The sequence below is a fragment of the Aspergillus fijiensis genome (genome assembly GCF_003184825.1).
Source record: "Aspergillus fijiensis CBS 313.89 unplaced genomic scaffold BO72scaffold_20, whole genome shotgun sequence".
Classification (NCBI taxonomy): Eukaryota; Fungi; Ascomycota; class Eurotiomycetes; order Eurotiales; family Aspergillaceae; genus Aspergillus; species Aspergillus fijiensis.
Window position 1 is genome coordinate 297,772 of NW_024468996.1, and position 24,219 is coordinate 321,990.

The window sequence follows — 24,219 nt, forward strand, 5'->3', positions numbered from 1 at the left end:
AGCTGGGGAGCTAAGTGAGAGACAAAGCCAACTTTCTCTGGAAGGTAGCGGGGGAGATTCAAGGGGGTGTTTAGCCCGGGAATCACAGTGTAGTACTGTACATCTTGTTTATGTGGAATCGAAAAATGCCGCGGTGATTCGTCGGAGCGGAAATGAGACTCGCTCCAACTCTAACTTTCACCTCGTATGTAGTGAGTGATCAAGTTTGTGGGGAGAGAATTGAGATCTGATTTCCGGCATGATGTCCTTTAGATTCGGCGTGTGTGGACTGTACGACATCTCGTAGCTCATGGCATGTGACATGGGAGGGAAGGGAGGACGGGGCTGGTATAGCTGAGGTAGCTACTACTTACTTAGGTAGCTACCAAGTCCTTTGGGTAGGTCACTCTGCGAGGTAAGGAATGTATGGGCTTGTGCCACCGACTCTCGGTTCTTTCTAAACTTTACTTGATCGACTCGGTTGCAGGAAGGGCTCACTAGATTTTATTCTTTGTGGTGGCTGGACTATGCAAAGGAGGGCTCTAGCATCGCGAAAGCTACTGTCGTCTAGACATTGCAGATACCGCATCAGTTGTTATCATTGCACATTGCTACATCACGGAGATAGGGGATCAAGTACAACGCAACAATATATACAACTAAAAGCAATCCCTGATGTCCATCGCCCCCCTTTCCGCTCCCTCACTGCACGGGGCAGAGATCAAGCGCAGAGGGTATGCGACCTTATTCGAGAAACACACCGTCTTCCTCACCGGCAGCACCGGCGCGCTGGGGGCCGTGCTCCTCTACAAGCTCGCGGTGCAGGTCCCCACCCACAAGATCTACGTCCTGGTCCGGGGGTCCCCAGACCTCGCGATCCAGAAATGGAAGAAGGCGATGCCCGTGCAGACGCAGCCGGCCCTCCGCTCCCGGAAGGTTCATTTTGTAGTTGGAGACATGACGAAACCAGACTTTGGGATCGATGCGGCGGTGATGGATGAGCTGCGCCAGCAGGTCACGCTGGTGATCCACGCGGCCGCCAAAATCACCCTGGACGCAGACGTTGCGGAGGCGGTGGAGAACAATTGTCTCCCGTCGTTGGAGATGGCGAAGATCGCCTCGCGGTTCCGCAGGCTGAAGCTCTTCGTGCAGGTGTCGACAGCCTACGTGAACAGTTTCTTGCCGGATGGGCACGTGGCGGAGAAGCTGTACTCTGTTGGGGTGGAAGTGGGTGGAAAGGGTGAGGAGGATGATCCGGAGGAGCTACTAGGGGCGATCCTCAGAGGCGAAGGTTCCCCGCACGCCGAGCACTTCTCCTCTTCATATACCCATGCGAAGTATTTGATGGAGCGGCTGATGCTGAAACGGTTCCCCACGCTGCCTATGTTGCTGGTGCGTCCAACCATCTTCGGTCCGGCGGTCAGAGATCCGTATCCACACTATGCGCCGGAGAATTCCATCCCGTTGAAGAGATTCGCCTCGCTATTTCTGATGACTCATGGCGAGACCCAGACCTGGCACGCGGCCGAGGGCTATGACAGTGGTGCGAATACGTTGGATGAGATGCCAGTTGACCTGGTGGCGAATGCCTGTCTTCTTCACGCTGTTGCGGGAACGCGAGGGGTCATTCATGTCGGATCGCAGCTGTATGTGAAGACGACGCTAGACGGAATTATGCAGTTGGCGGATACGTACGCCCCACAAGGCATGCGACATGCTTTGCCGACGGTACTTTTTGTGAAAGATCGAACTATTCCGCAGTGCTTCCTTGCGGACCTAGTCAAGGTTGGCTCACGCAATTGGTTGTTTGATTGTGGTCGGTCATTCTGGTTGAAGCAGCTTGGTGGTCCGCTGAGTTTGGCAGCATGCCAACATGATGCAGACAGGATCAATAAGCAACGGGCCACAGACGCATGGGAGCGAGTGTTGCGGTCAGTAAAGCTTTAGTTTGGGCTGTCCGTGATGTTATGTCGTGATGATTCACTTTGGTCAGTTAGCTGTGGGTAGTGCTCCGATTTCGGTTGAAAGCAGGCACAAGCCATGCAAAAAGCCTAATGCAGTGCTGTTGAAGAGTATACCGCGTTGGTTGCAGTCGATATCAAGCTCTAATCTTCCGTTCTGGCCACTGCAAAGCACCTTCCCACTGTGCATCGCAAGGACGAAGGGCACTCAGTAGCTCAGAAACCAGCGCCCTACCCGAGTTCTTTGCCCACCACACTTTACCATCAAGCTCCATTAGAAGTGCCCCCCAGTGCATGAGAACGAGTAGTGCAAGAGGCTGACGACACCTCAATGCATGCACAAACTCCTTGCTAGCCATCGCAAGCCATCCTAGAATGGATGCTATATCGCGAGCATGGTTGTATCTACAGAAGCAGCGCCTCAGAAGTGCGACCGCTCCATCGATGATGCGATATTGCTCTTCACTAACGCTGTCTTGCATGGAGTGGCTCAAACTAGTCAGTCTATCGAAGGCGGTCTCAGTCTCGGCGTCAAGAATCGAGAGTTGTGTTTCCCAGAATCCCTTTCGAGAAGTGACCAGTTGCGTGGACAGGTGGTCGCGACTGAGGGTGTATATCTTGCTGACACCATGAAGCAATTCGAAAACGACGATGATGTTCTCGGTCATCGTGTTGGTCTCCTGGCTGTCAGAAGATAACCGAGGCAGGGCGATGCCGATGACTGTGGTGATAACCGAATGCGCAAAGACAGCATCGCAATTGGCCGGAGTCAGGTTGTCTATTGCGTGCCGGAACGGAGCAAATGCCTGGTCATGATACTCCAATGCGGTGTCAATATACGACAGAGCCTCTGGTGGGTCCATGGTAGCAGCGATATGCAGCGAGGCGACTGCAAGCAACCCACTCATGAGGAAGTCATGCTGGAAAGCTTTTCGCGCGATGACAGTCTGCCAGGTGTAATGGTCTACAGGCTCGTTGCACAGACTCTGGTAGGTCTCCGTGGCATATTTGTGCATCAACTCCAGCTCTCGTGTGCTAGCAAACTTAGGCGGAGCAGAGCTGCCATACCGGGATAAAGTCCGGCTGTGGCTTGCGATTTCGGGGGATAATCCTTTGATGGAAGGGACTGAAGGAGGTATAGAGCTGGTCGATGGTGAACTTATAGTGCTGCGAGCTATTGGAACCTTAAAGTATGTACACTTGAGCTCGCGGCTGGTGCAATTCGAGCAAGGTGGGCCTTGTTCATCGCACTATACTTGAACATTAGAGGTCCGGAGTTGGTGGTGGATGAGATGAGGGATTTGACAAGCACATCCGAGAGGCGGAGGAAAAGAAACTCAACGTACCTTGACTCGGCGCTTTTTACACTGGTCGCAGCCATTGCGTGACTTTGTATGGGTCCTCCGAGGCGGCATCTTCCATTTCGACGGGGTTGCTGAGGGAGACAAATTAACGGTGATGCTCCCACGTGGGGAGAGAGCGAGACACGCCGGGAAAGTCGGCGGAGGTCACGTGCATCGGACTTATCCGTCGGCTGGCGGTTCTGGAAGGTTATGTTACCCACTACGGCCACTAAACAAGCCACTGCTTGAGTATGAATCTCTCTTTCCGACTGCAGCAACAGCCTTCAAGGTTGGGCTTTTGAAGCACTTTCAGCTTATTATGTCCTTTATTCGGTCTATTCATGTCTTCGAAATCCAAATAGCACATAAGACCATCCTGACTTTTTCCCAACACAGGTTCAGCAATGTCAACAAACAACCTATCAACATCAGATGGGCGCAGACATGCGCCTTCAGCATTGTCTTGTCCTGTCAGAGCTCAAAAATTCTAGACTTGGCACATGAGGCCCCATATTTTCTCAGTACCCAAGGCTAAATCCTCTAATGCATGCTGTCTAATATCTCAGATATTCTACCAGTGAGCTCAGAAGCGTTGTCCCACACCCGCCGGCGCTGGGGGCGAGCCGACCCACCTTAAAGAGCAGTGGGTCGACTGCAAGCGACGATGCAATCAGATTGCCAGGTCCATCGCAGAACTTGTCCAACCCCTGGGGTCTCTTCGAGACTATTGACTTTAGCCCAGAGCCTCAGCCAAGCTTCCAATGGGGATTTGTAAGGTTTCGTCTCAACTCCCCGCACAGCGCAGCTAATGTATACTGCTGTGGGCACTCAATAAAGGAGTAGGGTCAGAGGTCAGCCTTACAAGAAGGAGGGAAGGTATTGAATACCCCTCAACCTCCTTGATTCACATACGCAGTGTGATAACAGCAGTAGTTTGCTTCGATTACCCTCATCATTCATCCTGTATCATCCTTTCTGAGAACTGAGAATATCGAAGTCGATAAAGAGTTCTGTGACCTAACCACGCCATGGGGGACTTTCAGACGGTCTTGTCGTCACTTTTCTGGATCGGCACTGTTATCACCACACAGTACATGCTCAGAGGACCTCTCCCGATACTTTTCGACATCATGTCCAACAAGATGCCAGATATTCTGTCCTCGCTTCCTCCCTCGCCGGCATGGGCCCCCTTTTGGCGCACGCTGTTCCACGCAGCCCCACCAGCGTTCAGTATCTGGTTCTGCGTCCGGATGGCCGGGCTTAGCTACAACATAGTCATCGCACTGATGGCGTATGTATCGATTGGGGTTCTTGAGATAGTTGATATAGTGTGGGATGGCTACGAAGATGGATGGACAGAACTCCTGGTGACGGGATGCCTGGGGCAGACGATCGTTGTGTCCATCTACACGGCGGCCATCTTCTATGTTCTTTCTTTCAGGCCTGAACGGTCAGGTATGTTGTCAATCAATTTACCACGTCAGGAGAATGAAGCTGACTGAATTGAGATATATAGATCACGAGGTAGAAGCTGGTGCAACTGAGAAGGAGTGATCTGATAGGCGATTTGCTCTTGGATACCATCTTGCATCCGGATCTTATTAGGTTGTTGTTATAAACGATGATGTCGTTCTAGAAAGACGACGGCAACAAGATCCGGCCTGGAGAATGTATAGCTGATGAACCGGGAAAAACGTTGGCGCCGAGGTTAAATTAGCCTCCATGCATTTCGACTTAACGAGCTGGAGGTCTTCGAATAGACTGGCCGTCCGCCCCAGCTGTCATATGCAGCTGCCCCATTCGCTGCGATATTTAATGCAGATATCGACGCTTGTGAAGACATTTAAAATCACGTTACTTCCCACCGCTTCTTTGACCTTGGAACCGAGAAGAGAGAGCGCTGATTAATGCGTGTTGACCTGAATTAGCCGAAGATGAGGTCGAAAAAGTCAATCGGCTCTCCCCGCTTGTGGGGCCTTGCGAGAACGAGAACGAGAACGAGAGCGAAAGCGATCCAATCACCGTGGTTATCGACCACGTTTTTCTTGATATCGATCCACCAGTCATCAAAACGCCAGCAAATCGGGGTTAAGGAACCAATTTAAACAATTCCCCGTATTGAAATAGGTCTGATCCCCCCTCAGGCCTCCAGATTACGAACATCAATCCTTTCGGAGACAACACGTCCATCTCTTCCTTTCTTCTTTGTCGTTCTTTTGCTTATCATAACGGTTGTTCCTGCATCGCGTTGCCGGTAGAGCTTTTTATTCCCTCATTCTGTTCTTGTCGATTTTCAAACGTCCATCACGATTACATAGACAATCAGCAGATATTCTCACATCTTGAAGTCGGCAAGACTCTACAAAACCATCACAATGAGTTACGCCACCTGCGAAAAGGTTTCGCTAGAATGCCCCGTCGAGGCGACCACCTACGGCTACTACCCCAATCTCGGCGGCAACATTTTCTTCGCGGTCTTCTACGGCATCCTGGGAGTTTTTCAGCTGGGATTCGGCATCTACTTCCGCGCCTGGACGCTGACGATCGCCATGGTCATCGGCACTTTCATGGAGCTGGCAGGGTATATCGGTCGCATACAAATGCATTACAACCCGTGGAACGAGGACGCATTCAAGCTGCAGATCGTCTGCCTCGTGCTAGCGCCCACCTTCGTCGCCGCGGGCATCTATCTCACCCTCAAGCACATCGTCCTGTCGCTGGGGCCGCAGTACTCGCGCCTCAAACCGCGCCTCTTCACTTGGATCTTTATTAGCTGCGACGTCGGGTCCCTCGTCCTCCAGGCGGCCGGAGGTGGTGTCGCCGCCGCAGCCGGCAAGACGGACCAGACCCTCCTGCAGGTCGGAGACGACATCATCATCGCTGGTATCGCGTTCCAGGTGGCGACCATGTCAGTGTGCGGGCTGATCGCGCTGGAGTTTTTCATTCGGGTCGTTCGGCATGGGCCTGGCTTGGGCGGTGATCTCAACGTGGAGGGGGTGAAGCATATACGTCTGGTTATCTATGCGGAGATCTTCGCGTATTTCACCGTGTTGATTCGGTGTATCTATCGGTAGGCTCTTCCTTTTGCCTTGTTGTTGAGCTTACAGCAATAAGATGATTGCTAACGATGCTCTTGTTGGACAGTATCCCCGAGATGGCCGGTGGATGGGGTAATCCCCTAATGCAGAAGGAAGACGAGTTCTTGGTGTTGGATGGAATGTATGTTGATTTCATTCGAGTGCGCACGGGTACTTGGCTAACATGTGTGATAGGATGATCGCGTTGGGAGTGGCCGCCCTTACCGTCGTGTATCCTGCGTTTTTCCTGCCGTCTATGCGGAAGGGACGGCAGACGGAGAAGGCATAGAGGCTTTTATTTATTGACATGTATACACAGATACAGATACAGATATAGATACCCTGAATTTAAAATTGGCTGCTTTTTTCTGTGAGATGAACAAGTCTGAATCAAGCTAGACAAGTCAACGGTGCTTCCGTTCTCTGCCTTCGAGAGCAGAAGCACTTTCATAGCGTCTTTTTATCCCGGAGGTACCACCTCACGCGAGACATACATAAACTGATGATCAGATTAGATAGGTTACAAACTGAAAACACCACTTCGTTTATCTGTTAGTGATCGAATAATATTTACAAGTTCAATACAAATTTCAATAAGAATCTTATGTACCTTATTTTTATGACCAATGTAAAGTAATCTCAAAGTTGAAAGGCATAAAAAGATCAATAATGTTCTCTTTAATTAGTTCCTTGGTGAAGCTAAAGATATTAAGACTTACTTTATTCCAAGAACCAAGATACACAAAATATGGGGGTTCTGTGAGGTATCTATAGGATTAAATTATCTTCTAGATCTGAATAAGTAGCTCTGGTACGATGAAAGTGGAGAAGCCACCCGAAGTCAGACCGCAAAGATCCCGATCCACGGCGAGTCATCCAACCCCGCATTAGCGCCTTGATGAACAGGGGGATTTCTCGCCATCAACAACTGAGGATTTGTACTGTACATACAACTAGAGACGTGATAAAGAACCGTCCATGCGTATGGCTAGAAAACAGAAGTCCACTCTGTCTGTTAGAATCCCCGACGTTGCCTGGACTTATCGTAGCGAACCTGACTCAAAAAGTCATGGTGTCGCGACAAGCATCGCCCCCGCCAGCAACTCAGCCCCCTCTCACCTACCACTCTGATGACTCTCTCTCTGCTGCTGCTGCTGCTCTCTAATGAATCGCCCTTCTCTCCCCCTCTGACTTCGCCTTAACTTCCAAACCCATATCACAACCCTGAACACAGATCACACAAAATCTCGCCCCGCACAATGGACGCACGCAAGTCCAAGTGCAACGACGCCGATATCGCCAGCGAGAGCACATGCTGGCAAGAAGCCTCCGCGAGGCTGCGCACGGAACACCCCCAGCTCCACGCCCAATTCGAAGGGCCCTCCGGCGCCGATCTGTCCGGCCAAATCGCGCAGTCGATCATGGACAGCCAAAATCGCACGGTCGAAAAAGATCCCCCTGCCGCGGGGACGCATCGCGCTGCACACGAGAAAGCCAGAGTGCGACGGCGGGCCATGGACACGATCCTCAGAGCTGTGACGGTGTTCAGGGATGTGGGCAGCGCGGTCGCGAATCTCGACCCGTCCCATGTCGGGATCGCGTGGGCGGGCGTGAATTTGATTTTGCAGGTATTCATTCCATGTCCAAAAACCCCCCGCGGGGAAGGGGTTTCGCTCGAGATGGCTCACCCGAAAAGCGTCACAGCTCGTGTTGAGTGGCGCCGAGCAGAACGCTGCCGCGCTGCAGGGGCTCGCGCACATCTCGCCCATCATCACGAGATATGCGAAAGTGGAGGAGATATACATGGAGCAACGACGGAAGCACGATGCGATCACTTTCGAAAAAGACTTCAGGGCGCAGGTCGTCAAGCTCTACGTCGGGATTTTGGTATATCAGGGGACGATCATCGCGCACAGCAAGCGGCACCGTATTGGCGAGTTTGATTTTCCCCACCGGCTTTTTACCCGTATGTACTGATTCTTCCATTGTGTAGTCCAGTATGCGAGAGCAGTTCCAAAGGTTGATGACTGGAGCACGTTACTGCAAGATATCACGGACGCGGATGCAGAGTGTAGGAAGTTTACTCACATTTTCGATTCGGAAGGTATATCGACAACGTCCCCCCGATCTTGGAGTGGAGACTAGGCTTACAAAATGTGAATATCCAGAACACAGGGTCCGGCACTGGGAGCTCAAGGACATCTTGGACCAACAGGACCAGCAAAAGGAAATGTTATCTCGTCAAATCGGCGATATACACGTGCAAAGTGAAGCACTATTCAGCCATGCTGATTGGCGTGGTGCGTATTATATGCAGGACCCATAAGCAGACAACTAAAATCGAGCAGAGAATACGGAAATCCTTGATTGGGTCTCAACTACCTTGCCCGGCGACGACCATACCCGAATCCTAGAGCATGGGAAGCTGAACAGCGACTACGCCAATTCAGGAGAATGGCTCTTTTCCCGACTGGAGTTTCAGTCGTGGAGTAGAGCCGACGACGACAGTCAGCCAGTACTCTGGTTGCCTGGGCCAGGTAAGCGAGTGTTGCCCTGGTGAGATTCCATCGCTGAAGAAACTTTACTTGGTATCTAGTCGGCACAGGCAAGAGTTCCTTGATGTAAGCTGGCCTAGTCTCCGTTTTAGACGAAGCGGGAATTTAATTGGAGACTTTCAAAGGTGCCTTGTTATTGAACAATGTCGGAAAGTATTCCTTCCCGTTGGCAAAGAAGCTCATCAACTCGCATTCTTCTACTGTTCGAGAAAGCAGGGAACAGAGGAAGCAAACAGTCCGAAGTCTCTGCTCCGAAGCCTTCTGCGTCAACTAGCTTGGTCACCAACCAATCGCTCAATCTCACCCGTCGTCAAAGAGAAATACCGACAATGGCAGCAAAATCAGGGCCATGGGGGTTATCGGCTGCGTACAGATGACTGTATAAAGCTGATAACGCAGCTCATCTCATCTAAGGATCATACAAAGATCATCATCGATGCTTTGGATGAATGTTCCGACTATGACGAGCTCCTGTCTTACCTAGAAGAGATTATTTCTGCAAGTCAGGGGAAAGTCAAGTTTCTACTTTCGAGTCGGATGCATGTTCCCGTGCAGCAGACCTTTGCAGAGTGTGCCCGGGTGGATGTCGGTCTCGACAGTAAAGAAGACATCGAATACTTCATCGAAACCAAGATCAAGCAGAACCAACGACGTCTGCGTCAATGCAAAGCGGTGGATCTTGAGGACCGAATGATCAAGACATTGAGTCGCCGCGCTCAAGGAATGTGAGTGCAGGAACTCAGTCCCCGGTGTCTTGTTCGCTTTCTCACTGACAGAGAATATAGGTTTCGATGGGTCGAACTGCAACTGGATATATTCTTCAGTTCCAAGTCTATTATTCGGCGCCGAGACGTCTTCGAAAGAAAACTTGACCGGCTTGAGATGGAATCTGGTATGCCAGAATTGGAGGAAGTGTACGACGAAATTTATGAAATGAACGCGCCAGGACTCGAGGACCGCATGGTTGCGGAGCGAGCACTGAAATGGATCATGTGTTGCCGGAGACCGCTGAATATCGAGGTCTTCGTGAAAGCGGTGTCTCTCGACTCCAAGGGTGACGTGGACGAGGCAGTGGATGCAGACTACATTTTGGCCATCTGCAGTAACTTCATCATCATCGATCATAACCAGACAGTCCAGTTTGCGCATCTTTCGGTTCGGGAATATTTGATGAGCAGCGCAAGGCATGCCTATACTACCGCTGATGCGAATACCCAGGCAGCAATGACCTCCCTCAAGTATCTGCTTAGTGAAGGCTCTCAGAGTGATGCAGATACAAGCAAAGCAGACGGATTGCTCGAGTACGCAGCGTTGTACTGGCCCATCCATTGCTCACTAGCATTGGTGGAGGCAGGAAGAGACCACCCCCTTCAGCAGCTCATTTTCAAGTTTCTCGCCCCTGAAGAGCCAAGCAGTGGCTTCGCCCTGTGCTTGCGGATATGGGCAGCTGCTCTCGATGAATTCGACACCCGGGAGTTGCACATTCCAATTCGAGCCAGTCTCAGTCAAACGAATTCCCCGGTGTTCACAGCATGTGTCTGGGGTTTCGCTATGGTGGTTCGGGCGGCATTATCTGGCGGCCTCGATCTGAACGAGCGCAATGATGATGGCGATGCGGCCCTGGCGGTGGCAGCCAGTTTCAACAATCCTGAGATAGTGCGGTTGCTATTGGAAGGCGGGGCAGACACTAATGCAGTTGGGAGCATAGGAGGCTATACACCTTTACACTACGGGGTCCGGCCATGGCGCCACGAATCCTCGCTCGAGGTGGTCAAGCTGTTGGTCCAGCACGGGGCCGACGTCTCCAAGGCGATCAAAGGCCCCGTCAACGATGGATACACCCCGTTACATCGAGCAGACCACAATGATATCGTCCGGTTCCTGCTGGACAACGGAGCTCGGGTCAATGCACAAAACGCGGCGGGCTCGACCGCTCTGCATTTGGTCGCTGGATTTGGAACCACCGAAACCGCCCGACTGCTTCTCGAATCCGGCGCAGCACCCGATCTAGAAGACCACCACAGCCACACGGCTCTACACGTAGCAGCGACGAACGGGAACGAGGAGATGGTCACCTTCCTTTCCACGTACCTGGGTCTAGGGTCAGAGGCGAAGAAGTGGACGCGGCAAGCACGGTTCTACAATGCAGTTGATGAAGGCGATGAGGCTCTCGTCCGGCGGCTGGTGGAGGAAGAAGAAGAAGAAGAAGAAGGCGTCGATATGCGCATGAGAAACTACCGGGGCGAATCCCCACTCCACTGCGCGATCAACGGCGGGCATCTGCGGATTGCGTCGCTCCTCCTGGAGAAGGGGGCCGATATCGATGCAACCGATAAATTCGGCGACACGGCGCTATTGCTTGCCTGCAGGCAGAGACAAGAGGAACGCATGGGATTCTTGCTGGACCACGGAGCGGACATCAATATTAAAAATGAGGAACTGGCCAATGGATACACGGCACTCTCGATGGCCACGGCCCTGGGGGAGCCGCAACTGGTGGAGATGCTGTTAAGCCGAGGGGCGAATCCACAAAGCGTGGATGTTGACTCGCTGCAGCGAGAGCGGTATGTTTCGCCTGAGCAGTTTGAGAAGGCGTTAAACGTGTTGCGTTCGCACTTGCCGACTTGAGGATGTATCTTCCGGGTGATATCCTACGTCAGATACACACACACACACCACTTTGAGTTATATATATACACAACAGGGAGGTTTTGTTTCTAACTTGGAAGGTTATGGTGGTGGCTTTCCGTTTTCTTTTGCCAGTTGATCAAATTTGACTCTGGTCGTTTTGGATGTATACCCCTTTCTACTCGTTGTACAGATACACTGTGTTGGCCATTATACAGTTTAATTGGGACTATGGCTTAGAGACAGCAGGCAGCATGGTTACAGTGTCTTACTCAAAGCACATGTACTTCTACTCCCTGGCATCGGAGGAACACCGCCATTAAAAGCTACTAACCTCCGGCTGGTATGCTTAAAACCCTCCCGAGTCATATACTGGACATCGGCCCCCCCACCAATCGGCCCTCGTCTTCAAGATGGTCGACTGTGTCCCTGGATCAGAATAAAACCCCCCATCAATTCAATGGGTTTTCCCCGACCACGGACCACGGACCACGGACCATTCCGGGAAATCAGACTCAGGTCCACGGTACAGCGACCAGGAGTAGTGGTGTGATACAGGGCCTATTCGGCGATGCGGGGAAACGCTCGTACCGTATGATCGATCCTCCTCCTCATCATCTCACACAACCTCCGCTTCTACAATTAACTTACCACTCTTTCACATCACCTTCCCAAATACTCCTCCCTTCTCTTACACCATTACGCAGACTCTACACCTCATCTTACTCATGTCCCCCGAACAAGCAGTCATAGTGATCGGCTCCGGCCTGGCCGGGCTTTGCGCCACCACCCAACTGATCGCGCACCGCATCCCCGTCATCATGCTCGAGCGCGCCGCCAAACCCGGCGGGAACAGCATCAAGGCCTCGTCGGGGATCAACGGCGCGCCGACGCGGTTCCAGCCCGCGCTCCAGCACGACGCCACGGACCTCTTCCTCGCCGACACGCTCAGCTCCGCCGGCGGCCCGCTCACCAGCTCTGTCGCCGAGGAGCGCGCGCGCCGCGAGAAGCTCATCAGCACGCTGGTCACGTCCTCGGCGGAGGCGGTCCATTGGCTCGCCGACGAGCAGGGCGTCGATCTGAGCACGGTCACGCAACTCGGCGGCCACAGTCGCGCGCGCACGCACCGCGGCGGCGCCGGCCAGAAGCCGCCCGGGTTTGCTATTGTGAGTGCGCTGCTGGAGTCGCTGGATCGGGAGCCGCTGTTTCAGCTGCGGACGAATGCGAAAGTCACGAGGGTGATTCAAATGGAAGAAGGCCAACACGAGGAGGAAGAAGGTATGCTGGGGGTGGAGGTCGACGCGGGGCAGGAGGGGGGCGATAATCGGACCGAGACGCTGTATGGGCCGTTGGTGTTCGCGACGGGCGGCTTCGCCGGGGATACGCATGGGTTGTTGGAGAGGTACCGGCCGGATCTGGCGGGGATCCCGTCGACGAATGACGCCCGCGAAGGCACGCAGCCGCTGCTGGAGGCGGTCGGGGCGGCGGTCGTCGATATGGATCAGGTCCAGGTGCACCCGACGGGGTTCGTGGATGCGAAGGATCGCTCGGCCCGCGTGAAGTTTCTCGCAGCCGAGGCGCTGCGGGGTGAAGGGGGGATCTTGCTGGATGGTCAGGGAGGGCGGTTTGTCGATGAGTTGACGACGCGCGAGAAGGTCACCGCCGCGGTCATGGTGAGCGCGAGTCCGCTGGAGGAGGAGACCATCAGTCTGCTGCGGCAGTGGGATGTCACGCTACTGATGGATGAGGGCGCGGCGGCGGCTGCGAAAACGCATCTCGATTTCTACCTGTGGAAGGGGCTGATGCGGAAGACCACGGTCGGCGAGCTTGGGCTTGCTCTCCCTCTCGTTCGCGATACGCTCCACGGCTATGCCGATGTGGTCTCTGGCAAAAAGCCGGACGTGTTCGGGCGGACCTCGTTCGGAAACTGGACCTTGAAGGATGTGAGTTCCGACTCGGTGGTCTACGTGGGACAAGTCACGCCCGTCGTTCATTTCACCATGGGAGGCGTCGTGATCAACGAGCACAGTCAAGTGTTGGACAAGGACGGTGCTCCTATCAAAGGTCTCTGGGCTGCAGGCGAGATCACGGGCGGACTTCACGGCCAGAATCGTCTAGGAGGTTCTTCCCTTCTAGAATGTGTCGTCTTCGGGAGAATAGCCGGTGAGAATGCTGCCGCCTTCCATCACGAACACTAGTAGGTGTAGACAGGTGGGGTTCTCATCCCATGATTCATGTTGCCTGTGGGGTGTTGTTTTGCCATGACGGCGGCGCTCGGACGTGTCTGATTCTGTGCAAATATTGTCAATATTGTGTAATTGTGGAGACAATCCTCATGAGCTATCAAGTTTCTGAAATGCCATAAGCCTTGATCATTTTGTCTTACGAGCAAGAGGTGACAAGCTGGCACAAGGTCGATGCAAAAATTGGGTCATCCATAATTTGGTCTGTCTCTGTTTGTCGCAGAGGGTGACGGAGCGAACAAAGTTGCCTCAGATCAAGGCACAGGGCATGTAATTAGAGTCCTGCCAACATGCTGCTTAAGTACAGTACAAATCCAATGGTAGGGTTGGGAAATGCAAGATGATGCAGCTGCATGTGGTCAGCCCTAGCAGATCAGCCACTCCCTTAAATTTTAGAGTCAAATAAAGTTCTATGCTCAGGAGGGTCCTGGGGCGATTAGGATTCGAAGAAACTTCTGCCCATGCTCACTGAAGTCATAACTCCCTAGACTTCTTGTTCGCTGTAATGCATCATGGGTTCCATTGTAGCGTCAGGGGTGGCCCTCGCATGCAACGATCGGAAATGAGGGTGAAGCCACATTCCTGGTAGTCAGGAGATTGGTTGAGAGTGTGACATGAAGCTGATGTTAATGGTGATGGGGACAAGTGGACAAAAATCCCTTACAGCCTGGAGCAGTGCTGGACCCTCCTCCAGGCTCGCTGTTGTTCCTTCTCAAAAGAGATGACGTCACTCTTCTCTCTCGGTCGAGCTCCGGGGCTGATCCCAAAGAGGAAAAGCAACAGCCGCTGGCGACTCAGTGCAGTAACTCGGGACTGCACCGCCACAAACAAAAACAACTGGAATTGACATTGACCGACCGCATTGGAAGCTTCTTTCTTCTCGAGTGGAGCGGAGTATTTTGATCGCTAGTGAGAAAGACCCGATTTTTGTTTGGACTATGCTTCGACCACCAGATGGGGAACCCTCCACCTGTGCTCCAGTGCTCCAGTGCTCCAGTGCTCCAGTGCTCCAGTGCTCGAGCAGTTTTCTTATCCAGGATGACCTTGGTTCTGCGATGCAGTCTAGTCCCTAACATACCCCTCCTGCACCTCAGGATCTCAAGGTTCAGGCAACCTTGAGAGAAGTAAACAAAGGTGGCTGGTCCCAGCCCTCCCACGTTCACCACCTAACCTATCTTTCGCGGGCGGCCGAAGCTAATAGATCCCGTGTCGGTCCATGGTTAGCGACCGACTGGACAGAGATAAAGTTTCGAGACTTCGAGCTGGTGGTGGAAAATTCAGCAACCATTTCCCCACAGCTGCTGGAAGCGATTCAAGCCGTGCGGTGCCCGGTTCCCCTCATTGCCCAGTGCAGTGACTGCAGCGACTGCAGTGACTGTGACATCCACATCCATAAGTGGCTAGTGAGCCGACGGTCAGCCACATCAGCGGTGGGCTGATTGACAAAGGGCCCAATAAGGATCGGCAGCGACGATCCCCTGCATCCATCCTGTCGGTCTTAACCAGCCAGCAGCGCAGCGACCACCAGCAAAACCCTACTAAAGTATCCCTAGTCAAATCTTGGGTACCCAGCATGCAGTGGCATCGACTCTGACGTAGTTTGTAGGACAGCCCATCTCTCATCGTGCCGTCATTCCTACACAAATCTCTCCGATGAGAGAACCACCCGCTAAAAGCTTCATCAATCGAACCATCGGCCATTTCCAAAGCCAGTCAATGTCCCCGAAAAAAAAACAAAAAAAAAAATAATCCCAAACGATAACATAGAAAATTCGGTGAGCAGACCGTCCAGATAGACTGAGGTAGACCAATGAAGCTCGAGATGTCGATGATGGGTGGAGTTCGGAGTCTGGGTCTGGGTTGATCGCAAACCCCCCAGCCACAGCAAGCAGTCCCTTTTCCCGGAACCCCATCTGGGCGCATCTGCAGCGCTGTTGATTTTGGCACTCGTGATAGCCAGTGGTTGCAGTACACTAATGCATCCTCCTTCACGATCAACCTATGAGGGCATTGTAGGGCTAGCCAGGAGCTTCAAGTGAGCCACAGCAGTCAATCTTTAACAGGCTGTTGCTGCGTAGGGATCAAGAACGATAGGGCTAGCTCGAGTGGAGATCATGACTCCATGACTTCACCCGGCACTGTGAAGCTGTCCTGAGCCACGTTGGCTGGACAGCTGCCTGAAAAAACAATCATCCATCGGCCAGTGACGATCGTGCTAGTTGGTCTTAGACTGATGCTAGGTAGGAAGAAGAAAAAATCAAAAACAATAAAAATAAAAAATTGAAAAGGAAACTAAGTGGACAAACAAGAGTGGAGATTAGGGATCAACGCAGCGGGTAAAAGAAAAATAAGAAAGAAAAAAAAAAACAGTCTCGATGCGGCCAACAACAGAAAGAAGGAAAAGGAAAGCACTTCAGGCAATGAATGATTTGCGCGCTCTTTCCCACCTCCTCATAACTTAAATCGGCTCATCTTCCCTCTTGTTGCCTCTCACTTCTTTTCCTTCTCCCTTCCACATCAACCATCGTTCCGTTCCACAACACTCGTCTTCGTGCTCCGCGTCGATCACTTCGTTGATACCCCCTCTTGTTTGCCTCCCATCGCTTCTTTGATCTATCCTCATTCTTTGCGCGTGCCAGCTCTCTATCACTTCAAAATGAAGACTTTCTCGCTTTCCATGGTGCTGTTGGCTGCTGCCAACCTTGCCAATGCTGCTATCTCCGTCAGCGACTGCGCAGTATGTTTACCTGACAGGAACAAGTGCTGGTCGACGGCGACTGACTTAATCGCGTTCTAGCAAATGTGCGTCAACAACATGAACAACAAGGCTTCCGAGTTGGGTTGCTCTAGCGGCGATCTCAGCTGCTTGTGTAACAACGTCAACTACAGCTATGGTATCCGCGACTGCACTGCGCAGGCCTGCCCTGGTGACAACGCTGCCGCTGTGCTGTCCACGGCTCTGGCTTCCTGCCCTAGCTCGACTAGTATGTGACCAAATCACCAACACTGGGTGTGATTCTTGACTCGAAAGATGCTAACCTGCACTTTACAGGCGGCTCTAGCTCGGGCTCGTCGGCCACCGGAACTGCTTCTGGCACTGCCTCTGGAACCACCACTGGCGTTGCGGGCGTCTCGACCAACTCTGCTTCGACCTCCAGTGGCAGCGGTACCACCAGCGGTACCTCCAGCGGCACGGGTGCGGCTACCACCACCACCGTGACTACTGGAACCAACTCTGGTACCACCAGTGGCGCATCCACTACTTCTGCTGGAACTGTGAGTACCCTCTTGTCTTCTCCCTCGAGCTAATATGCTGACCATACCAAGACCAAGACCACCATCACTAGTGCCATCACCAGCACGACGCTGAGCACTGCTACTCTCAGCAGCACTGGTTCTTCGGCTTCTGGCACCGGTTCTTCTTCCACCGGCAGCTCCGGTAGCGGCTCTTCTGGTAGCTCCTCCACTGGCACCGGCACTGCCCCCGCAAGCTCTTCGACCTCCACCGGCGCTGCCTCTCAGTTGAACGTCGCTGGCAGCGGTGCTCTCGGTGCTTTCGGACTTGCTGCCATGCTTCTCATCTAAATGAACGATTACGATAGGTTGGTCGCTTAATCTTGGCTGCGGTCGCGTCCAGCATCGAAGCACAACTTTGACTCGGGTGTATCTCACTATTACGGTTTATGACTTGTGATGTTTCTAATGCGGCTTGTATATTCTAATATGACGGGTCATGCGTTAATGACTAGTAGATAATGTGCCAGTCTCCTGCTCTGGCCACGGGGGTTAGAGCAGGGCGGATGGATTAATGGTATGCAGGACTTGTCATTAGCTTCTTGAATCAATACATTCTTTGAATTCTGCTTCCCTCGCAATCTTGTGATCTTCCTCTAGGTAGTCTCTCAGGGACTATGCCATTAATGCGATTTGACCATTGTGCAGTTATAGATCCCAGGGTCTTCTGAGTCCAGATTTCTGTGCGTTGAGATTTGAGCGTACACGAAAGAACCATCAACTAGAATGAGCAAGTCGACTTCGAGAAGCGACCTTAGTGATTCCAAGGAATGTCACCCCGATGACTTGCAGATCCGGTATGCAACCGTCAAATAGACCGGCCCCACACGAGCATCGAGCTGAACAAAGCTATTGATATCAGGACCCCGCCTTCCCAGCAGGGCATTCGCCTCCCAACAGCAGACAGTGGATAATCGGATGACTGATTGCATGCATATTTGACATCTGATTCTTGCATGGCCTACGACATGGAGAAATTGTATGTGGAACAGCTTTGATCGTAGAAGTCACTTCAGCAGCTTCGCCAGCAGCTTCGTTGTCTGAGTAAAGAACTAATTGACTGTTTACACCCCGGGTCATGCCGCAGCGAAGCTCACCTTCGATGGATTCTCGAAGGACTGCGGTGGGCATGGGTTGCGATGCGTTCATTTGCCAGTTGTTGCAACCGTCAAGGCGGGGATAACGTCATTCAGGGACTCTGGACGATCGCCGCCCGTTCTAGCCCCCCATCCGCATCATTCTTCATCATATCTTCAACTCTACAGTTGTTTACCAGATCCACATACCTCATACCCTAACCACTGCCCATCGATGCATATTGCCTCCCCCCCCCAAATTGAGAATTTGACTAAGTGGAACAGCTGTGCTAATACTATTGTGTGTCTGTGTAGGTCTGAGCTCCCCCATACTTCGCTCACCTCACTTTACCCTCACTGTGGCGAACCCTTTTCAATTCTCCGATGGCGCTCCATGCCATTCATGACGCTGGTATGAGGTCAATTGCGTATGTCCACCATCAGCGAAGATGAACAGAGCTCCCAAGCTACTGGCACAATGGATGCTATTAAAATGAGCCCAAAGTTGAACCCTTGGAGTGAGAAAATTCAAGCCTTCCAGCAAGGATAACAAGCCAGCACTTGACGTCAGTCATCAATTTCATTGCACTCTCTCCACTTCAGACTCTTCCATACTCTAGTCTTACTTTCCTTTCCTGTTCACATACGGTAATCATGGCAGCGCTATCCACCTCATCCAAGTATGTCTTTGAAACCTTGAAATCCAATCCGGTGGTCACAGGGCTATGTGCGACCGCTATCATTGGCCTTGTCTGGTACCTTGAATGAGACGACCCTATTTTCTTTTCGGAACCACCACTTCATAAGCTTGGTCTCAGGAATCTAGGGTCTATGGCGCTAACGGGGTATGTGCTGCGGTGTATAGGGCCGTCAACGACTTCCGCGAATGGAAAGCATTTGGTACGGGCGGGACTCCGCCAACCTGGGCGTAAGTTTGTCTTGCAAGTTCCTCCTACCCATTAACACTCCATCCCACCCTCTCTACCTAAACTACAACGAACTAACCAAAAGAAAAATGCAGAGGATACATGCGCATGTCGAAACTGCGGGCTCGACGCGCCCTCACCAAGAACAACCGCCACCACAACCTCCGCGATCCCGCCCCGCTCCAGAAGACGGGGCCCTCCTACCTGCCCACGGGCACGCTCCCGCTCCGCTCGGGCCCGCGACCACGCATGATGCCGCGGACCCTCCCGCAGCGCCAGTACCCGGAGCCCATCGACCCGTCCGTGCAGGCGCGGCTGCGCGCCCTCGTCCGCGACCTGGCCACCGCCCACCCGGAGCTCTTCGACCTGATGCCCTCGCACACCGAGGGCCGCACCACCGACGGCCTGTACGCCCGTCGCAACCTGCCCACCTTGAACCCGCTGGCGGGCGACCGCATCCTCAGCTACGAGATCGCGCACATGCACCCGGCCGAGAACAGCCTGCATGTCTGGCTGAGTGACGTCGATGCCCGCGAGGTCATCGAGAAGGGCTGGGGCCAGCGGTTCCCCCTGCCGGCCGTGCCGCAGGGTTGGGTCATGGTGTATGCGCCCCGGGACGAGGGGGAGATGGATATCGTGGAGGGCGTGGTGAGGGCCGCGGCGCGGTGGGTCACCGGTGTTATGGTCTAAGATAACAGCCCCTGGTTGGGCTTTGTGGGTTTTGATGATGGTGATGATCATGATGGTTATAATGATGATGACTTGGTAGCGAGGTTAAGTTTCTTTTAGCGAGCGATTAGGACGATGTGTACGATACTGTATATTAGCTTTTTCTTTTCTGTGACGATAATGCATGTCATGAGCTATGCACGATTTTTGGGCATTTCTTGAGCGTTGCACAGATGAGTGTTCATACTCAGGGACGCTAGCTGAACCAAGGGGTAGGTGGACGATTAGCGCGTGGCCTTCATTTAGTACGTGGCTGAAGCAGCCATTTGGTCTAGGAGTACAGTACATTCGAAACTGTACATGTTTAGCCATCGGGGATGTCACATCTATCTGCTCTTCCTTCCCTTCATCTGCGCTACAGCCACTAGTTCAATTCACTAAACTCGATCTCCGCCAGGATGTGTTAGCATACCCCTCTTATTGATATTTGGGCTTCGAAGTATCCCTGCATCGCAACGAGCACTCGGTATATGACACGTCAATAAGGAGTGAACCTATATCACCCATCAACCCAATTCCATCTCCACTTCTCCTCTCCATAACCTCGAATCCAAACCCCTCCCCACGAAAGATGCAACCCCGCATGCGCTTCGACGATGCAGCCTGGGAAGCAAGCGAAACCGACTCCGACAGCTGGGTGGCCGGCCTATTCCAACCCGACACCCTCCGGGCCATCGGCGACTTCGTGATCAAACACCGACGAGGCGTCCCAATTGAACTGTGTCAGCCCCGAGCGGGGACATTTAATGTGTCATTTCGGATGAAGTTTGAAGGACGGTGGCTCGGCGCTGATCCGCTTCTCCAAGCCTGGGACGACCAGGTTCCCGGAGGAAAACGTGAAGCATGAAGTCGCGACGATGCGGTACATCCAAGAGCATACTTCGATCCCGGTACCTTTTATTTTACACTGGGGCACAGGGGAAGAGAGCCCGCTTGGTCTCGGCCCGTTCATTCTGATGGAGTACATCGAGCATGCTATGGATCTGGGCGAGGCGTTGAACACGCCCACTCTCGGGGTTGACGATCGCCCGGTTCTTGATCCGGCAGTTGATATTGGAAAGCTAGAGATGTTGTACGGACAGCTCGCAGACATATTGCTGCAACTGTCGCGGTGCTCACTACCCCGGATTGGGTCTCTAATGCTGGTAGATGACTTCACCTGGGAACCCAAGCACCGGCCTTTATCGATGGCCATGATTGAGCTCGTCCGCTTAGGGACTCTTCCTCGCTCAAAACTGCCAGCCACCACCTTCGAGACGGCGTCCGACTATTTCCAGGCCCTCGTTAACCTGCACTGCGAGCATCTGTACCACCAACGCAACGACACAGTAGACTCTGCAGATGACTGTCGGCGTAGGTTCGTCGCCCGCCGGCTATTCTCCAGACTCGCCGGTGAGCGGGGGCGGCTGGCCTCCTCAAGAACCGACCACGGACCGTTCACGCTCTGGTGTGACGACCTTCGGCCCTCGAACATCCTGCTCAACGAGCGCGGGCAGATCGTCGGTGTCGTTGACCGGGAGTTCACCTATGCGGCGCCGGTTCAGTTCTCTCAGGCACCGCCTTGGTGGTTGCTGCTCGAACAGCCGGAGTACTGGTCTGATGGGGTAGAGGCGTGGGAAAGGATATTTGAAAGTCGTCTAAAAACATTTCTCAAGGTTCTGGTGGAGCGCGAAGAGACAGCCCTGCGGGCAGGCAGGTTGAACCCGGAGCAAAGGCTTTCGGGTCCCATGCGACGGAGCTGGGAGAATGGTGATTTTTGGGTCGCGTATGCTGCGAGGAAGAGCTTTGCTTTTGATATGGTTTTCTGGGAGAGGCTTGATTCCAGGTTCTTTGGTCCTTGTGCGGTTGCTGTCGAAGATCGCTGGAAGGAGAGGTTGGCGTTGTTGACTGAGCAAGAGAGACTGTGTATGGAACGGGTTGTGAGTCGGAAGGTTGAGCAGATGAAGACAAGGGAGCTGGCTTGGGAGCCGGATGAGATGCCTTAACTTGCTTGCATTGGGGCTTGTCAGGTTACCATTACGGTGAGTTGTTTTGATAATCTATGATGAGGTTGTTCGGCTGGGATTCGGGGCATATATAGGTGTCTGCTTTATTATGGGTTTGAATGCCGGTACATCACGACAATACAATAATTTATCGGTGGGTGAGATGAAGTTTAAAGTTTCTATGGAAAAAATCTATTCTCAGAAGACAATCCTATTGACCATCCACATATTGCCATCATCGGCTGCTAAGAATACATCTAAAACTCCTTAACTTCAAGTTCTCCATCGTATCGGCCCACTTCGGCCGCACTAATATTAGACCAGCCAACCTGGGCAACCCGCTGATAGGCTGCTCAGCCGCGTTACTGCCTGTGACTGGATGAGTGTCTGCCTGATCCTTCAGGTTGTGGTAGCCTCCAGGCACCCCCAGGCACCCCCCAGGCACCCCCTCGAAATGAACTAATCTCACCCACCTTTCCCTTTCCCTCCCCCGGCTTATAATTCTTTGTCTTGCCTCACTCCAACATCATCCCATCATCCAACTGTTCGTCTTTCGCTATCAAAACTGTCAACATATATCATCACACCACCTATCCTTCAACTAAACTCTGACCCCTACCGAGTTCATCCATCGCCCACCATGGCCATCTCTTCCCTCCTTCGTCGAGGAGTGGAGGCTGCTGTGGACTACCAGTCCAAGCAGCCCTCCCAGAGCCAGCCAACCATCCACTTGGCGGGGTGGTTGTCGGCTTTCTTCATCTTCACCGTCCTCGCTTTCATTGCCATTCTTCTTTCGGTAAGCATTCCTCCGAGTTGGTTCAATTTGTCGCGTCATCCTAATGCCTATTCTAGGTCGAGTACACTTACGGACAGCTGGTTCCTACCCTCGCTATCGTGGAAGATACGAACCCTGATATCTACGTCCGCATCGATACCGACTTCGACCCGAACAAGCCCGTCGATGCGACCGAGCCTGAAATCGAGACCCGCCCGCAGCCCATCACCAACAAGTTATGCACCACTATCCGCCATCTTCGCGCCCGGGCCGGTCCCTGGTCCCGTTTCCGCGGGCTGAGCATGTACTTGGCCTACTGCTTTGCTCAGTCGGCTGTATACTCCCTGGTGCCCTTTTCTGCTGCAGCATTCCTTCCTCATTACATCATGTACGTTCTCAGCGGCGTGCTTGTGGCCAACCTCCAGCTCGCGTGGGTTCACATAGTCATCTCGGAGCCCTCTCCGAAGCGCTTCTACCAGCGCATCGGGGGCTTCCAGACTTGGAAGCGGATCGCTCCCGTTGCGGCATTCGAGCATGCTGTCACCGGCGCCGGCCTGTACGCTCCCCTTTTCCTTATCGAGGCCTTCGGCGGCTTTGACGGACTCAAGGACTTGGACTCCTTTACCCCTTCCGATCCTTCTTTCACCAAGGCTATCTGGACCATCTATGGCCTCCTCCTTGTGCCCACCGTGGTGTCATTTGTGGCCTCCATTCCTGCGCGGGCTATCTTCCTTCGCGTGGCTGCTTCCATGCTTCCTGAAGAAGATGAGGCTATTGTGCCTTTCGACCGCTCCTACGGCGGCAAGGTGCAGCCTGCCATCCTGGGTGGCAGTGGTAAGCTCAGCATCTCCGATGCTTGGAAGACCCTCGATCGCGCTGCACTGACCCGCTTCGTGAAGTCGATGTGCAAGGCGGTCGCTATCGAGGCCGGCGTGACTATGTTCTTCACGCTGCTACTTACCGGCCAGATCCTCGCCGGCGCTGTGACTTACGGGTTCCCTGGAAACAACGCTTAAGCAGATTGACGTTTTGTTCTGCCCTCCACCGTTACGATGACCCTCACCCTCCTTCTGTCATTTGGACTACGTGTCTCCGGTTTATATATGTGAATAAATTCTGTTTCAAACTCGGCTGAGCCCTCCACTCTCTTGTATCTATCACCATGGTCTAAGTAGTGGAATGGATTCCACAGGCATACGCAGGTCTGGATTCATTAAAGCTTAGAGTTGTAGTTCGGTAGTAGGGTTAAATCGCTGACGTCGCACTAACATATCCTGACATGTACGTAGTCACGCATGGGCCGTGAGTACCTTGGGCTAGGAAAAGCTGCCTCATCCATCACTACGTAGACAGGCACCTCCCTTGCGCCACCAAGGGCGATCGAGCCAGTGAAGGGGAGGCTATCGGGGGATGAGACGTTATCGTACGGCGGCCCCGCCACCCCACTCTCCCTTTCGAGCACACCGCCTTGGATCCATCGATATTTCTCCTCTGACCAGTCAGTCCGTTTGTCGATCCTCTTCCCCCAGGGTATACAGAGTCACATTGGTCTCATTCCTTCTTCTCGTTGGGGAGATTCTCACCTCACCTCTTTTCACCTGTACGAGCGTACTCTTCTTAGAGCCACTTAAGGCCCGCGTGTTTCTCT

The 24,219-nt window shown here is 53.0% G+C and overlaps 12 protein-coding genes across 12 annotated transcripts; 11 read left to right on the plus strand and 1 right to left on the minus strand.

The window, feature by feature from the left end:
- The first annotated feature begins 563 nt into the window (after positions 1-563).
- On the plus strand, positions 564-2,002 carry BO72DRAFT_97223 (fatty acyl-CoA reductase). Its single transcript, XM_040950844.1, has one exon. The coding sequence runs from the start codon at positions 655-657 to the stop codon at positions 1,924-1,926; it is 1,272 nt and encodes a 423-aa protein (XP_040801852.1). The 5' UTR covers positions 564-654; the 3' UTR covers positions 1,927-2,002.
- A 75-nt stretch (positions 2,003-2,077) lies between these two features.
- BO72DRAFT_376713 (Zn(II)2Cys6 transcription factor domain-containing protein) lies at positions 2,078-3,355 on the minus strand (the record flags this gene model as incomplete). The annotated part of the gene is made up of 2 exons (XM_040941223.1): positions 2,078-3,190; positions 3,287-3,355. The coding sequence occupies 2 exons, from the start codon at positions 3,353-3,355 to the stop codon at positions 2,078-2,080; spliced, it is 1,182 nt and encodes a 393-aa protein (XP_040801853.1).
- Positions 3,356-4,311: 956 nt separating this feature from the next.
- Positions 4,312-4,837, plus strand: BO72DRAFT_495776 (uncharacterized protein; the record flags this gene model as incomplete). The annotated part of the gene is made up of 2 exons (XM_040948580.1): positions 4,312-4,738; positions 4,800-4,837. The coding sequence occupies 2 exons, from the start codon at positions 4,312-4,314 to the stop codon at positions 4,835-4,837; spliced, it is 465 nt and encodes a 154-aa protein (XP_040801854.1).
- Positions 4,838-5,339: 502 nt separating this feature from the next.
- BO72DRAFT_447629 (RTA1 domain-containing protein) lies at positions 5,340-6,719 on the plus strand. The gene is made up of 3 exons (XM_040944597.1): positions 5,340-6,353; positions 6,428-6,502; positions 6,556-6,719. Exons 1-3 carry the CDS (start codon positions 5,659-5,661, stop codon positions 6,647-6,649), a joined length of 864 nt encoding a protein of 287 aa, XP_040801855.1. The 5' UTR covers positions 5,340-5,658; the 3' UTR covers positions 6,650-6,719.
- Positions 6,720-7,560: 841 nt separating this feature from the next.
- Positions 7,561-8,800, plus strand: BO72DRAFT_97339 (uncharacterized protein). Its single transcript, XM_040950846.1, has 4 exons — positions 7,561-7,988; positions 8,065-8,326; positions 8,465-8,660; positions 8,709-8,800. Exons 1-3 carry the CDS (start codon positions 7,620-7,622, stop codon positions 8,503-8,505), a joined length of 672 nt encoding a protein of 223 aa, XP_040801856.1. The 5' UTR covers positions 7,561-7,619; the 3' UTR covers positions 8,506-8,660; positions 8,709-8,800.
- On the plus strand, positions 8,702-9,329 carry BO72DRAFT_336722 (uncharacterized protein; the record flags this gene model as incomplete). The annotated part of the gene is made up of 2 exons (XM_040940559.1): positions 8,702-8,907; positions 9,041-9,329. Coding segments are annotated over 2 exons (495 nt in total), but the record flags the coding sequence as incomplete, so codon positions are not given.
- Positions 9,330-10,784: 1,455 nt separating this feature from the next.
- On the plus strand, positions 10,785-11,270 carry BO72DRAFT_344100 (ankyrin repeat domain-containing protein; the record flags this gene model as incomplete). The annotated part of the gene is made up of 2 exons (XM_040940644.1): positions 10,785-10,985; positions 11,106-11,270. Coding segments are annotated over 2 exons (366 nt in total), but the record flags the coding sequence as incomplete, so codon positions are not given.
- A 799-nt stretch (positions 11,271-12,069) lies between these two features.
- frdA (putative FAD dependent oxidoreductase) lies at positions 12,070-14,196 on the plus strand. The gene has a single exon (XM_040950845.1). The coding sequence runs from the start codon at positions 12,272-12,274 to the stop codon at positions 13,739-13,741; it is 1,470 nt and encodes a 489-aa protein (XP_040801859.1). The 5' UTR covers positions 12,070-12,271; the 3' UTR covers positions 13,742-14,196.
- Positions 14,197-16,132: 1,936 nt separating this feature from the next.
- On the plus strand, positions 16,133-17,511 carry BO72DRAFT_447632 (CFEM domain-containing protein). The gene is made up of 4 exons (XM_040944598.1): positions 16,133-16,523; positions 16,584-16,770; positions 16,839-17,062; positions 17,114-17,511. Exons 1-4 carry the CDS (start codon positions 16,443-16,445, stop codon positions 17,369-17,371), a joined length of 750 nt encoding a protein of 249 aa, XP_040801860.1. The 5' UTR covers positions 16,133-16,442; the 3' UTR covers positions 17,372-17,511.
- Positions 17,512-19,025: 1,514 nt separating this feature from the next.
- On the plus strand, positions 19,026-19,772 carry BO72DRAFT_376602 (uncharacterized protein; the record flags this gene model as incomplete). Its single annotated transcript, XM_040941219.1, has 2 exons — positions 19,026-19,084; positions 19,178-19,772. Coding segments are annotated over 2 exons (654 nt in total), but the record flags the coding sequence as incomplete, so codon positions are not given.
- Positions 19,773-19,952: 180 nt separating this feature from the next.
- On the plus strand, positions 19,953-21,796 carry BO72DRAFT_428069 (phosphotransferase family protein; the record flags this gene model as incomplete). The annotated part of the gene is made up of 2 exons (XM_040943013.1): positions 19,953-20,588; positions 20,632-21,796. The coding sequence occupies exons 1-2, from the start codon at positions 20,383-20,385 to the stop codon at positions 21,794-21,796; spliced, it is 1,371 nt and encodes a 456-aa protein (XP_040801862.1). The 5' UTR covers positions 19,953-20,382.
- Positions 21,797-22,167: 371 nt separating this feature from the next.
- Positions 22,168-23,827, plus strand: BO72DRAFT_428071 (uncharacterized protein). Its single transcript, XM_040943014.1, has 2 exons — positions 22,168-22,592; positions 22,649-23,827. The coding sequence occupies exons 1-2, from the start codon at positions 22,437-22,439 to the stop codon at positions 23,585-23,587; spliced, it is 1,095 nt and encodes a 364-aa protein (XP_040801863.1). The 5' UTR covers positions 22,168-22,436; the 3' UTR covers positions 23,588-23,827.
- Positions 23,828-24,219: the final 392 nt, after the last annotated feature.